The sequence below is a fragment of the Dermacentor variabilis genome, chromosome 2, assembly GCF_050947875.1.
Source record: "Dermacentor variabilis isolate Ectoservices chromosome 2, ASM5094787v1, whole genome shotgun sequence".
NCBI lineage: Eukaryota > Metazoa > Arthropoda > Arachnida > Ixodida > Ixodidae > Dermacentor > Dermacentor variabilis.
The window spans coordinates 198,824,421-198,838,815 of record NC_134569.1 but is presented as its reverse complement, the minus strand read 5'-3'; the positions used below and the strand labels follow the sequence as shown (position 1 = coordinate 198,838,815).

The following is a 14,395-nucleotide window of genomic DNA, read 5'->3' as shown; positions in this document are numbered from 1 at the left end:
CTTACGGGTTGAGTTTTATGCCACGAAGACGAAGAAAAACAACCCTTGTTATGAATAGCGGAGTTCGAAATTTATTCTTTCATGATATCGTTTGTCTCTGCTCGCATGCTCATGGGCGTGCCACTCATCAGGTTTGTGTGTAGACCTAAATGTACCTAATTTTATAATTGGCATATTGCGTATTCGCTGAGAGCTTTCGTTTCTTTCTACCACGCACTGCAGCGTGGACATGGAGGACGAGCTCGAGTGTCTGATAAGCGGCTGCAACTTTCTGCTCAAGAACATCACCGACGAGGTGTTCGAGTACCAGCGGCACGGAAACCCGGAGTACAAGTTCAACAACGCCGACCCCAACGTCTTCCCTTACCTGCTCGTCAACATTGGGTCCGGTGTCAGCATCATGAAGGTGCGTGTCCGCATAGTTCGGGCAGAGAAGCTTCTGCCGAAAGTGAACGTCTACACGGCTCGGAACGTCTCTTTGGATTGCGAGGGGAATGAGAAGATTGCGTGTCGTATTGATGTGTCATGTTGCATACTATAAGCAAGGATATGTATATATACTTTTAACGTGGCTCTGAAAGGTGGTGAGAGAATGACATGTAGCGCCACCCAGCAGCGAAACAGTGCAATCGATCCGTGCACCCTCAAGTAATCAAACAGCCGCGCAGGGAGTGTTATTTTGCGTTTATACAATATTCCATTGCCTGAAATTGTATTTTGCGCTCCTCTGATAATTTTTTCTTTGAGTGAGAGAGAGTAATGGATTTCGTTTACCAGCTAGCACGTGTTGAAAGGCGGGGCCGCGGCCTTCTGCAAACGAACGGAGTGTCAGTGATGCATGGCCTCTGAGCTTGGCGTCAATGTTGTCGGCGCCCGTACACAGCCTTAAGAGGCTACGCACATAAAAAACAGTTTAGTTTTAAATTATTCTACTCGTTTTCCAGGGAAAACCAGTGTACGTTTAGACACTTGGAATGGTAGGCTTCCTATTGCGCTACAAAATAGAAGGTCCTTTAAAAAAACGGCAGACATTAGTCCCTTGAAACCTGCTAGCAGAGTTGTGTCTTTATTCCATCTCACCGAATTCGTGCGGTAAAGTTGGAGCGACGAACTACATTATACTTGCCTGCTGCCGTAAGGTGTCGGAAATAACATGGTTTTTTTAACTGGCGGTCACAATAAAAAATGAGTCCTTTTTTATTTCGCCCCTCTTTGGTGGTCGGCGGTTGGAATTCCACCGCCGATATATAAAGGCGTCGATGCTCGTGGCTCGTGCGCGCGTATGTCGCCTGATGACGACGAATACAAGCTCAGACCACTTATAACGTAACCGCTTATAGTGCAGGACCGGACATAAGGCGGTCTTTTTATCACTGCCATTTATTTTCCCATAGAACACAACGCATACGCATACCGCTTACAGTAGAGCCGCTCGAAATAAAATACCGGTTATAGTGCGGTTGCTGGGAAATCCCGCAGACAAGCAGCGAGCGCGCCTCTCAACGAGGTGCGCCGGCCCAGGGGAGAGGGACGGGGGCGACGCGAACGAGGAGACGCGGAACTAGCGAAAGAACAAGGAACGGAAAGAAAAAAAAAAGACGTGGTTGCAGCTTGCTGGCCTAGGAGGTTCAGAAAAATTGCTGTAGTGGAGATGACGTCTCAAAAGTGAAGCCGAACCGCTGCCAACTTGCCATAGGCAAAAAAAAAAAAAAAAAGGACGTTAGCGAATAGCGGGGAATATGCGAAGTGCTTTCTTCCCACTCCGTGATATTTTAGGATGATTACTTTTTGCCGTAGAGATATTGTTCGACGTCTTTCTTTGTGTGCCCACTTAGAGGAGGAAGCCTAAACGTCTTGTCAGATTCTGTGGTCCATGATGATAGGAATACGCAGGCAACGGTAATTTTCTAGCCAGAAATCACGAACTTTTATTTTTCACTTACCCTATATGTACCATTTACAATATATAGCTGTCCAGAAAGGAAGTGAGCTGTGAGCAGATTTCAGCTGTCGCGGCCCTCTTTAAGGGTAGGCAAACTCTGGCTTCATTTCTGCTGATAAGAAACGACGGGGCTGCCACCTGAGCAATATATATATATATATATATATATATATATATATATATATATATATATATATATATATATATATATATATATAAGCTTCCTCGGGTCTGGCTCGAGGGCTGCGTGGGCGGAACCCCCTTTTGCTCCGGCCGCGCATGTCAGGGGCGCGCCTTTTGCACCGAACACGTGCGCATTGTGTAGCTCACTGCCTCTTCAGTTTGAGTATATAACCTTCTAGCCTCGATAGTTTGAGTGCGGAATGTAAATACAGTCGCTGACTGATATTTTCGCACACGGACGGAGTCTCAGAATATGCCCCAATAATCGGGCAAGTCGGAAAGAAAGCGAATTTACGGCAGTAAAATCAATTTGTTCTTTTTTTACAACTTCCAGCACTGCGGGAAAAAAAAAGTCGGTCGTGGTCGCGTGTGTGTTTCGCGTTCTTTACGCGTCGCGAAGTGCAGATATCGCGCGCGCGACTTTCGTTCGGCGACGCTGTCAGCTCAGACTGCAGTGTTTCGCCATTTCGTCAGCTTGGGACGTTTTTCCCAAGCACGCGAGCTTATTAGCGCCGTTCCTTCTATACACTGCAGTCCGCGCGCATACAGTTTTGCTGTATATACGCGTTCGCGGTGCAAACTTGCTCTCTTCGCCCGCGAACCCAGCGCGCTGCCATCGGTTCAGCCTGCGCGGCCTGATCTATACGGGTGTGCGAACGCATAATGAGAGCAAAATTTAAGCTTCCCGGCCGCGACGGTGTGCCGCCCGACACTCCCGCCGGTTAGGCCTAGCCAGCGCCGTCTCATCGGGAGTCTGCAGCCGAATTTGCTTTGCATGTGGCTGTGTACTCACGGCACTTGGGAAGCGGAGGGACCAACTTCCCCGGTCGTATATGCTCAGATTCCCGGACACACGTGGCGCGTGCGCAGCCCTTGAAAAAAATGTTTTGGCTATATATAGTGCGGTGCCACTTATTGGTGCGGAAATTCGCGACTCCGGTGACCTACGTTATAAGCGGTCTGTGCTGAGTGAGCTCTTTGGGACGCACTTTCTGTCTACCTACCACTACTACCACAGATGTGCTCGCTAACGGTTTTATTCTCTACAGAATTACCCAACCATACAACGAGCTCTGCCTAAACGTGCTTATTGTAACAAATAAGCATCGATCTGGATATCGTTCTTTTAACAAAGCGAACAGCTTTTATTCGTGTTCGGCTATTCGCTTGCATGGACAATTATTGTCAATGGTTACTGCACAGTTTTTTTTCTTCTTCAACGAGAGCATTCTTATAAAATGAACACGCTTGGGCTAAACGTCCCAAGACAACTGTAAGTCACTGCCCTCCACGTGTCTGTGGACCCGGTATTAAGCAAAGGCTAGTACGTTTTTGGACGAATTAAAACTCTCCACTGAGGGGAATACGTTCTTTCCTTTGCTACATTGAGTTGCTGAACAGACAGCGTATATATATATATATATATATATATATATATATATATATATATATATATATAATATGAGGCGTGTGTCACGACCTCCCTAAAGAAAAGTTGCAACAAGGGTGAGAATTCATTCGTTATATCCGATATTCGCTGTAAAAGGGCATGCGCACTACCACCCTATGGCGGTAAGCGGTGGTCGGGCTCGGCAAAGAAAGTGTTGCTCGCTCGCTAGCTCATTCGTTCAGCCTACTTGCTTACGATGACGATCATCCGCGATGGTTTGCACGCAACTTTTTTCTTCTTAAGCATTTTTTATGATGTAGGAAAGAAATGTCTTCTTATTAGATGGGAATGTAAATACGGCTCATTAATAAGCTTTCTGGAACACTATACTGTTTCCTCTTAAAAAGCTAAGTTTTGTTACTTGCGTAGTTTATTAATTACAATTGTCTAATCATGCAAATAGAAATAATGCTGAAAAATTGGGTGATTTGCTCCTCCGATGTGGCCGACAACATGCCTTTCGCACCGTCCTCCTGTGGCCCACCCGAATATTTCCAAACCTTGGCTAGGTTAGCTGGCACACCATGTATAAGTGCTCAGTATATCGAGGTATTATTATATTTTCATTCATTCTTGAATATTCAGTTTTGTTACTGCAGTGGGCCTATAAGTGTTAGAGCTTCTGTCTCTCTCCCTTTAACTTAGGTACGATGGTGTAACAGTTCACAGAAGTTTCCAAACACAGAAGAGAGAGAGAGAGCGTGTGTGTGTGTGTGTGTGTGTGTGTGTGTGTGTGTGTGTGTGTGTGTGTGTGTGTGTGTGTGTGTGTGTGTGTGTGTGTGTGTGTGTGTGTGTGTGTGTGTGTGTGTGTGTGTTTGTGTGCGCGCGCGCGCGCGCGCCATTCTAAGCTTGCAGTGACCAGTTGAGCGATGTGTACTGCTTTCTTGTAACTTGAGGTTAAGTGCAAGAGGGCACGTAGGACTACACAAGGGGACGAAGATATAGCACTACTAACAATTGATTTTTTTATTACACGTGGTTAACACATGTATACCATGGTACAGCAGGAAAAAAAAGCCACCGTCGCAGCATAGATTACGTTTAAGCATACTCAACCACCACAGGCAGCTGCCGCTATAGGAAAAAGATTTCTTTCTTTTTTTTTTTGGCGACAAAACAGATCGGCTACTTACAGAGTTATTGTTTCTAATCATTTCGAACGCCTGAATAATCTCCATAGTCACTTGATCCTGGTTTCTGGATGACACTTGTGTTTTGTCGAACAAAAGTTTACAGCCAAAACCCAAGTAGTGTGTGGCTGTAGATGGCCATGCAGTCTTTACCAGATTGCTAACATTGTTCGAATGTTCTCGTAAGCGATCGTTAAGGCATCTTCCCGTCTGTCCAATATATTCCTTCCCGCAGTCTAAAGGAATATGGTGAACCACTCTGTCCTTGCACGAAACCAATTGTTCGAATCTCGGTGTTCTTTTATTGCTATCAACCTTTGCTTTAAATACGCTCTTCTAAAATCCTGCCATCATCTGGTACACGGAAGCTCCGAAAACCAAGTTTCATGCCTAAGCGCAGCTCGCTACCCCTTGCAACAATCGACAGCAGTGGCTGGTAGCACGTTAAGGAAACGCGATCAGTGTCCGGGTTCCGCTGCCCAACCGAGCAGAGGCATGAAAGTTGTTGTCAGCGATGCCGTATTTGCGCCAAGCTAGCCATGATCTGCAGAAAATTGGGAATCGCGTTGTCGTTGACGGCGTCTTTTAAGCCCCTTTGAAGTCGCAAGGTTTGTTCGCGAAAGTAAACAGTACTGCAAGGAAGCGTGATGAATCTTCTGCAGCTCTCTGTCAGAGCGCAACATGCATTCCGCGTTAAGGCCCACGAGAAGCACGCGCTATAGACAAGAATAACCGAAGCAGCGTGGCCGTTGGGCTTGAGCTTGAGGCTGCCACTGTTTGTGGGTGCGCAGTGATATTTTTAGTCCCAGAGGCCATCCTCTCAGTTCGAGAAAGTCGTAATACCTGACGACACGGAGCTTTTGCACCCGCCCCCTTCCACGACCTTCTCTCTCTCTTCTATTTGGATGCATGTGAAAGCACCTTATGGTTAGCAGAGGCGGCGGAAGGATTTTTCTCTTAAGAGCCATATCATGATTCTCATTTTTCGAAGGGGGTGCAAAACAGCACTTCATCACTTGGCACTCCACGGTATTAGAAGGGGGCAAGGGGGGGTGCGTGTAGGCTGCGCCTTTCACCTATTCCCTGTTAGAGTTGACCCTTACTGTAGTATAAGTTAATCCTGATCCTCGCTCACTGTTGCATTCGGACATTAAACAGCATAAATCAAACAGAGCAAAGTTTTATATTTGTGGTAAGTTTAGCATTAAGAAGCCTTGCTTTTACATATCTGTTCTTTTTTCAATATTTGAACTCGCTTACACGTTTGAATTTACGCTGTTTAGCAGCCTATATGCCTCACTGCAGCGCGTGTGCTCTCGGGGACTGGGCACACATCTTGCTCAACGCGCCCTGTGGCTGTACGCTGCCGGCCGGTCGCATTGTTCCTCTCTTGTGTGCATGTGCGCGCGCCTAAAAGAAGCTCGTCTGAGGCTGCACGGCGGCGTCCCGTTCCCCCTGCTCAGGTCGAGTCCGACGACGAGTACGAGCGCATTGGCGGGTCGGCGACCGGCGGTGGCACCTTCTGGGGTCTCGGATCGCTCATGACCAAGGCCAAGGTAAGCAGGACCGACCCCCCCTGCTATCGGCAGAGGAGGGCGAAGCGTAATTGGCGGCGATATATCAGCGAGGTGTCGGGATATTGCGCGAGTTTGTCGTCTTGCGAGCAGTGTAAATCGCAGGAAGTTGGCAGTTATTTAACGCGCGTCGTGTCACGCTGCGTGAGGACACGCGCTCGATTCGCTCGATAACTGCGAGCACTCGCCGTCGCAACGCTGGCGTGATGTGGAGCGACGGCAGAGGGAAGCGCGCGTGCTTATCCCAGAGCGAACGTTTCGCGTTGCCGCTCCCTCTGCCGTGTCACTGTGCCGCGCCTCCGGAACTCGGCAGATCGCGGCGGCACGCCCTGCATGTCGCGCGTGGTGCAGCTCTTTGGGCACGTCTTCTAGCTAGAGCGGGCTGTTTCACAGCTTATTTCTCGTGCTTGAGGCGTCGTCCGACGGTTACGTGAAGTGCGTTGCATCGTAGCCGTCGTCAACAACCATGGGCTCCGGCGGACCCCCGACAACGCGAAAGGCAGAGCGAGCGGCTGCAACTCGCCGTGCTATGTCCGCAGTATCAAGGGACCCGTTCGCTCTGCCATCTAGTGAATCGCCCGCCAGGCAGAGCCAAACCACGTGCACAAGCTCGAACATATTCATCACTATCGCCTGTTGCATCGGCGACGTAGTGATTAGCGCACTCGGCTACTGAGCAGTAGCAGTAGCGTTGGGGCAGAGGATGAAATTCTCACGGTGACCACTTTTTTTTTTAAAGCGAGAGCTTTACTGGCCTCGAACTGACGATTTCGCCGTGGCGGTGCTCCGAGGAGGCACATGATGTCACAACACGCGCCTAGCAGCGGATAGTTGGGATAGCTCTCTCTTTCTCTCTCCCTCGCTCCCTAGTCACTACTGCGCACGCGCCACTAGTAGCACGGAACCACAGGTGTTCCGCCTACAGCTGCGCAGCGCCGCGCCTATAGTGTACTAGAATATTCTAGTACACTATAGCCGTGCCTCTCCGCCGCCGCCATTTGGTATCACGTCGCACCGCGTTCCTCGTCGTTGCGCTCGCTTCGCCAATTGCGTCGCATGCCTGATAACATGTCGGAGGATTGAAAAGGAGAGCTCGCGTGCGCCTCAACCACAGCTGAGGCCGCAGTGTGGACGGCGACAATCTCGCTTGATCGCCGCGAAAACTCGCTGAGAAAACGTTAGAGTGAGGAATGGCGGCAGCCGCAGCGAGCGAATTGACCTTCGTGCATCTCTTGCTTCAACGTGAACGAAACGTCTAAAGCACAGCGTATACGAATCTACCAGCATTACGCGAACTCTGCAAGCATCTCAAGTCGCTTTGAAGGTGAGGCCCGCGCAGGCGCGCACTTTGGCCACGTCGCAGATCGCTTTCAAGATAGCACGGCCGCGCCGTAATGGTGGATCCACACGACGGTCCACAAGCAGCAGCCGCCGCGGAAAAGAAACTCCCCATCCCTCGCTCGCCTCACTCCCGTGCCTCGCGTGCGATAGGAAAGGGCGCGCTTTCAGCCCGCCTTCCTTGCTCGCACACGCGAGATTGAGCTGCGTTCGTCGGCGCACCCTCGCAGGCTTTCACTCGCACATACAGCATAGCGAGGCGGCGACGATTGTATCGCCCTCGTACTTTATACAGAGCCTCACGGCGACGCCTGCGCCGACGGTAGAAATGCGCCTGGAGTGTCCATATAATATCCATTGCAATAAAAAAAAAAGCACGAGATGTGCCCGCTCATGGGCCGCGATAGCAGTGCTCTTAAACGTACCACGTAGGAACTTCCTAGTCTGCTTTATCGCTATCATGAACTGCTGTGAGGCGAGCACATCCTGGCATAGATCGTGCAGCCAAAACTTGTTTCGCTACCCTGTCATTTCTTTTTTAAACGCGTAAGCACTTCTATGCTTACCAATGAGTAAAGCTGTCCCTCCATCCACCTGTCACGTAAGATAATCGCTTTCAAGATGGGGCCCACAGCAGCGCGTGAGTTACCTTCGTGCCGCCTTTCGCTTCAACGCTAAGTGGCGAGAACAGCGCTCACAAAAGTATCAGCACTCGCTGCACCCTGCCCCTTCGCAGGTCGCTTTCCAGATAGAGCCCGCCATACGCAGCCACCCACCACCCTAGTATGGTACTACGGTTGATCACGGTTTATAGTGGTTGGACGTGGATGGATGAGACGCTAAAGAGTGATAACAGCTTGTAATGATTGGAACATCATCAGCGCACCTGGTGCCGCCGCCTGCAATAGTTTGCATGCGTCACCGATTCACCTTGCACTGCCATCCGAAGCAGTTCATGCCATCACAGCGCTGTCGTTTATACTGGTGGGACCAAGTTTCATAACATTCATAATGACACCAGGCTGCGGGGAGATGAGCAAGTGGCACAATGCTTAAGCATACTTTGACAACTCCGAGAGGAGTTCCTGCGTGAATTTTTGTCTTACTTTCAGTGGCAGCACACCAGAGGTTAAATGTGGTGCTGTTCATATGTAGTACGTTTGAGGGCACTGCAAGCACGCACATTATGTGCTATTTATTGCAGCAGCAATTATATGGACACTCCAGGCGAATTTCTGCCGTCGTCCTGGCCGTGATATTCCTTGTAAAGCCCAAGCACGGTAACATCGCGGCCGCGGGCCATATGCTGTAGGTGCGAGCGAACGCTTGCAAGAATGAGCCGAGATGGATAGTGACTTGATGCGGCAGTGTCTTCTTGCGCTCGCAAGGGAGGGCAGCGGGGAGGGTTCCCCTCTTCTCATGCAGGCAAAGGGGCGGGGTGGGGGTAAGTAAGAAAATGTGCGTGCTCAAGGAGGGAGGGGCGCAGGTTAGCGCGCATCCTCTCTACTCCAGCTGCGGCGGCTGAGTGCTGCGGTGCGCCTTATGGATGCATGCTGGGTTCGAAGGCTAAACCGGCTGGACATAACTGGTCGCGTCGTGTGTGCTGTGTGCTCGCATGCCTAGTTCGCATTGAAGCGAATGGTAGCACGAAGGGTCATTCACTCACCGTTGGTGCCGCTCTTCATCATGCCAATGTTTTCACAGCCAAGTGTTCGCGATGACCACGGGTGTCTGCGGTCATCAAGTAAGATGTGTGCATGTTTGCCTATGCACACGGGACCATGTGCTCATTAATTTAGTTAGTAAGCGAATGTTTACTGCAGTTTATGCAGCCGATAAAATGACTAGCCTTAGTTTGTATAGCCGTCCAATTATTTGCTATTGCAGTCATTGCTTTGCCTGTCGGACAAATCTGTGACTTTTCTTTTTAGGACAGAAAAAATTCTGGGGTTAGTTCCCCGTAAATGCGAGAGAAATGCGTCAGTATTGCGTCGCAACTCTTTGAGGTTGCGAATCCATCATTTAAACTATGTTCACCATATTGCAAAGTGTTGTTCAGAAGTTAACTCGACATACATCCTGCCTCTTCGAGAAGTGAAGTGCAACTGACGGTGGTCCGGAGCAAACTACTGTCAGTTGTGCTATATATATATGTGTATATATATATACACACACACACTCTCGCCTAAGCTCTCCCACCCTCTATACCTCTGCCACATGACTGGCTTCCTGCATTTCGCACACATACCATTTTTCTTTTCCAATTTGACACTTCTAATACTAATGCATTAATATGATTATGTAACGAGTAGGAAGTTGGAAGCTGCTGAATTAGATGCTCTCTAGAATGCTTTAAAACTTTCTAATTGGAAATCCAACCACCCTATGGCCTTGAGAAGACATGTGCCAGACTCCCGTAAGCAACCCCAAGGCGCAGTGTAAAAGGGTTGGGAAACGTCACGGACGTCAAGCATCCCGATGCGCACCCACGCAGTCTAATCAGCGGGAAACGGCGGCCAAATCTTCCAAGCAGCGATGTATCACCCACGTGGGTCCTGGCGCACACCCAGAGGGTCCCGCATGGGCGCGTACAGCTGTGCAAGTGCGATAATGCCGAGACAAAAATTTTGTGTTGCGCGCTTGCAACGAAGCTGCGGACGGGGGTTTTGCAGCCATTTTCATGCAGTGAAGGGCGGCATGATGCGCCAGCGTGTGGTCGATATCAATCGCGTTACGTCGGAGTACAGAGTTTTATTTTTGCTTTGACACTTAATTATTAACGACTGTAAAATAAAAGCCACATTACGAAGACATCACATGAATAAACAACACATTCTCTGTGCAGTTTTTATTTTTTAGTCAGAAATCCGTAATTTGTGTCTCTCATGTCGTGTTTTCCTGGGTCGACGTTAGAGGTGAGCCAAGAGTATGGACGTCTACAGTGTAAGGAGCAGCCAGTATTAGCTAACTAAAGAGCGCCAGTCAGCCCGATGCAGTGGTTGAACGCCACGCATTGATTGAGTTGCCGAAAACTGCCAAAGTGGCTCTTGGAAGTTAGTGTACATCAATCCTCTCCCCTATTGTTCCTTTTAGTGCTGTATTGACTGTGCTTTCATCAGCATGGTCATAGATTGTGTGTAAGCATTGGTGTTGTCTGGTACCATAAGACTGCCACATCAAGTCTCGGTAACATGAATAGTCTCCTTTTTCACGGTCAAAAGTGTTGCACTTGGCATGCATTTCGAAGTGGTGGCAATAAAAAGTAATGCAAATTATTATTTGTTGCGCTCTCAATGAATTGAGGCACCATAGTATATATATAGAGAGAGACTATGCCAACACCTAGACACCTATGCAATAAAGAAATAAAAACGACATTATCTGTCAGTACTCCTGTAAAACCATGACTTACGGGTGCATTGCGAATGCTCAGGTTACATATACAGCATAGTTGTAAGCATTTTCTCTTTGTTTTCGATATTACGGGTCATTGGACGACTCACCACCTCGCAGAGTTATAATCGCACCAACATGGTAGCATGATTACTGTGACCTTTGTGCATGTTAAATAACTTTGTATATTCTATTTGTAGGTTGAAAAGTTTCACAGTGTTGTAAATTTACATTAGCAGAGAAATTGAATATTGTTTCGATGATGTATGCTCAGCACCATATCTGCAGTGCTCAGCATTCAACATTCATAAATAGGAACTCTTGGTTTCAAAGTATCCAAAATTAAACTACCAGTTTGAGCATGTGATCTAGTGTGCAGACAGTGTTCAGAATGAACGTTTACTGATAGAACAAAAAGATAAAATTTACATGGCAGTTTCATCTTGAACTGAGCCATTTTATTGCATAGCAATTGTATTGACATTCCAGGTGAATTATCGCTGTGGCGGTGAGGTGTACAAGTGCGATAAGATCCTATATCGCATGCTTCGTGCCATATGCTGAGGGTTTGAGTAAAAGCGCATGAGGTTGAGCCAAGAAGGGTGGTGGCGTGATGCACGCCCAATGTTGGAGGTCATGTGATAGAGCGCGTGCAAGGCGAGGGAAGGTACCGTGATCGAGCGGGTGCTGGGGCTGGCTTTTGCAGCTGAGCGTGCGTCTTCACTAGCCCTGCCATTGTGGTGAATGGTTCTCCTTGCGGCTGAGGATGTACAGCCCCTGCACTCGGTCATCCGTGTAATCTCCAGCGAGTTCAATGGTGGGGCGAGCCAGAATGGCTGGTGCCTGCATGTGTGCCTAGTGCTGGAGGTTGTGTAATCTCGCTTTGCAAACGCGTTGAAGCGAGATGTACCAGAAGCATTTGCTCCTATCTGCTTGTGCATTTCATCATGCTAGCATTAGGGCAGCGAGTGTTCATGGTCATCAAGTGATATTTGCTCATGTTTGCCTGCACGCGCGTGACACCATGCTCATTAATTTAATTAACAAGCCAGTGTTTACTGCAATCTATATGACCCATAAAACTACGAACCCTGCTTCATGTAGTTGTCTACAGTGCATCAGTTGCTATCAGTGCATCCCAAACTGTGACTTTCTTTAAATGTAACGTAATGTGGAGTATGTGTATTCTGGATTCCTTTTTTATGGTTTCTTAGTACAGACCTTCGAATGAGCTTTTCTTGTCTGGTCACAGTAGTCTTTGGTGATACGCTGCAAGTAAAACATTATTATATAACGCAGCAGTGACGGTTGTGGTGCACTTTTTTTTACATTCTCGCTTTCCGTCCCTCCTTCCTCCCCAAAAAATAAAAAGAGCCTGTTAGGTACACATTGTAGTCTTTGTTGTAACATGTTCTGAGATATTTTGGGGCAATATGCAGTAATGTGCCTTTGGCATATTGCTCCAAATCATTAATTGTAGTCTTTGTTATAACATGTTCTCAGATATTTTAGGGCATTATGATTATGTAATGTGCCTTCGACATATTGCTCTAAATCACTAATTGACAAAACTGGCCAATGTACTGGCTACCTTAGAATGGCTTCATTATAGTCTGCTGCATGTGATGCCCTCAACATGCTCTGCCCTTTCTCTCTGTTGACAGAGCTTTGACGAGCTTCTGGAGCTGGCTGAGCAAGGCGACCACCGCACAGTGGACATGCTTGTCAAAGACATCTATGGTGGCAACTACGAAGCGATGGGCCTGACGAGTGACCTCATCGCCTGCTCATTTGGCAAGACAGTCCGCCACACGGGCACTGGCAGCGCCACTGGCAAGGACGATGATGACATCACACGTATGTTTTCTAGCAGAATTACATACCCCATTGTAAATTGTTGCTGCTGATGAGGACATTTATTTAAGGGAGCACCACACAGAAACATTTAAGTTAAGCTGTATTCATGAATTACACTTTTTCAATAGCAAAAACATTACTCACAGCAAAAAAATCGAAGGACCACTCAGCGGCGTTTAGTTGGACATAAATGCTTTCACATTCGCAACTCATAAGAAATGCTTAGGTTTCCTCAGATTTTTGCAATCTGTCATTTGTATTTTTCTGTTTTCTTTTCGCCCCCCTCCCCCCCTGTTTAATGTAAAGACATGCTGCACTTAGTGGAAGCGTGCAGAAACAGTGTTGGGAAAGCGACTTGTCGCACAATTGCTTTTACGAACAGAGAACATACCAAAAAATTTCGAGGAGGCTTAAGCTTCGCCTTTAAGAATGGAACAGGATAGCATTCTAAGACCCCTGACTGCTTTTCATGCTTCTTGGCAACTGCAGCTTATGTAAACGTAACATTTACAGAGAAATGTTGGCGGCGATTGCTGTGCATGAAGGCAAGCTTTCTGGTAAATACGGGGCCTTTCGCGTGAGCCGATCTCCTGTTATTGCTTCATGCTTTTAATATTTCAGTCTGAGAAGAGCTAACATAAAAGATATGCGCTGTCGGTGTATTTCTTTTTTTTTTTCACTACATTTGTTCGTGGGCTCTCGTTCTCAAAATTCCAAGAAATAACTTTGTAAAGAATGTGACATCTCAACGCCACAAAGGTGTTAATTACACGTTCGCCACAAGGCAAACACCCACCCATCCATCAGCGCCTATCCAGACGTCAACGCAGCAGGAACACCGACTTGTGACGAGTCAACAAAAGGCCACCACCCCACCATTACATGACAACCTGAACTAAGGATGAAGGGGGGGCCCTATCCAATGCTACTGAACAACAATGGCGACCTTGGATTCGCAGGTTGCTATCCTGCCGCATATTTCATACCATTGGGCTTCGGAGGCGGGGTTACCGCGGAGTGTTGCAAGCATGGACGTGGTATCGCAACGGATTCGACGATTCTGATTTGCTGCTGGACAGTCTTCAGATTCCCTAGTCAATTCACCTAGGGAAGACAACGGTATTAAAAGCGGAGACTTTTCGAGCAGTGACACAGAGGATCAACGTCTGACACCGGACGCCGATGCCGAATTTTATGCGACATGGGCCCCTTGACGCTGTTGTGTTAACACAGTCACTTTTGCCACAAGAGGAGGCTTGGCAGGCGAGAAAAGACTCGCAAAATGAAAGACATTGGGTGCCACCACTCTGAAGTTCCTCCTGCACCTGCCCGCTTTGACGTCATAGATTTTGACAGCGTCTACTAATGTCTGGTTGATCATCTATCCGTCAAGAAAGACATTCATTCTAAAGGAACTAAACAGTAAAACAACCTAGCAGGATATATATATTCTCTTATAGCTTTTCCACTATTAGCGAAATACCTATACGATAGTCACAAAAATGATGGTACACTCCAGCCACGTGGG

General features: G+C 47.9%; 1 protein-coding gene across 1 annotated transcript in view; it reads left to right on the top strand.

The window, feature by feature from the left end:
* Window positions 1-14,395, top strand: part of LOC142573032 (4'-phosphopantetheine phosphatase) — a 186,685-nt gene that overhangs the window by 108,196 nt on the left and 64,094 nt on the right. The window contains exons 4-6 of the mRNA XM_075682527.1: window positions 223-406; window positions 6,169-6,261; window positions 12,675-12,867. Of these exons, the coding sequence (XP_075538642.1) occupies window positions 223-406; window positions 6,169-6,261; window positions 12,675-12,867 (470 nt within the window). The remainder of the gene's footprint in view (window positions 1-222; window positions 407-6,168; window positions 6,262-12,674; window positions 12,868-14,395) is intronic.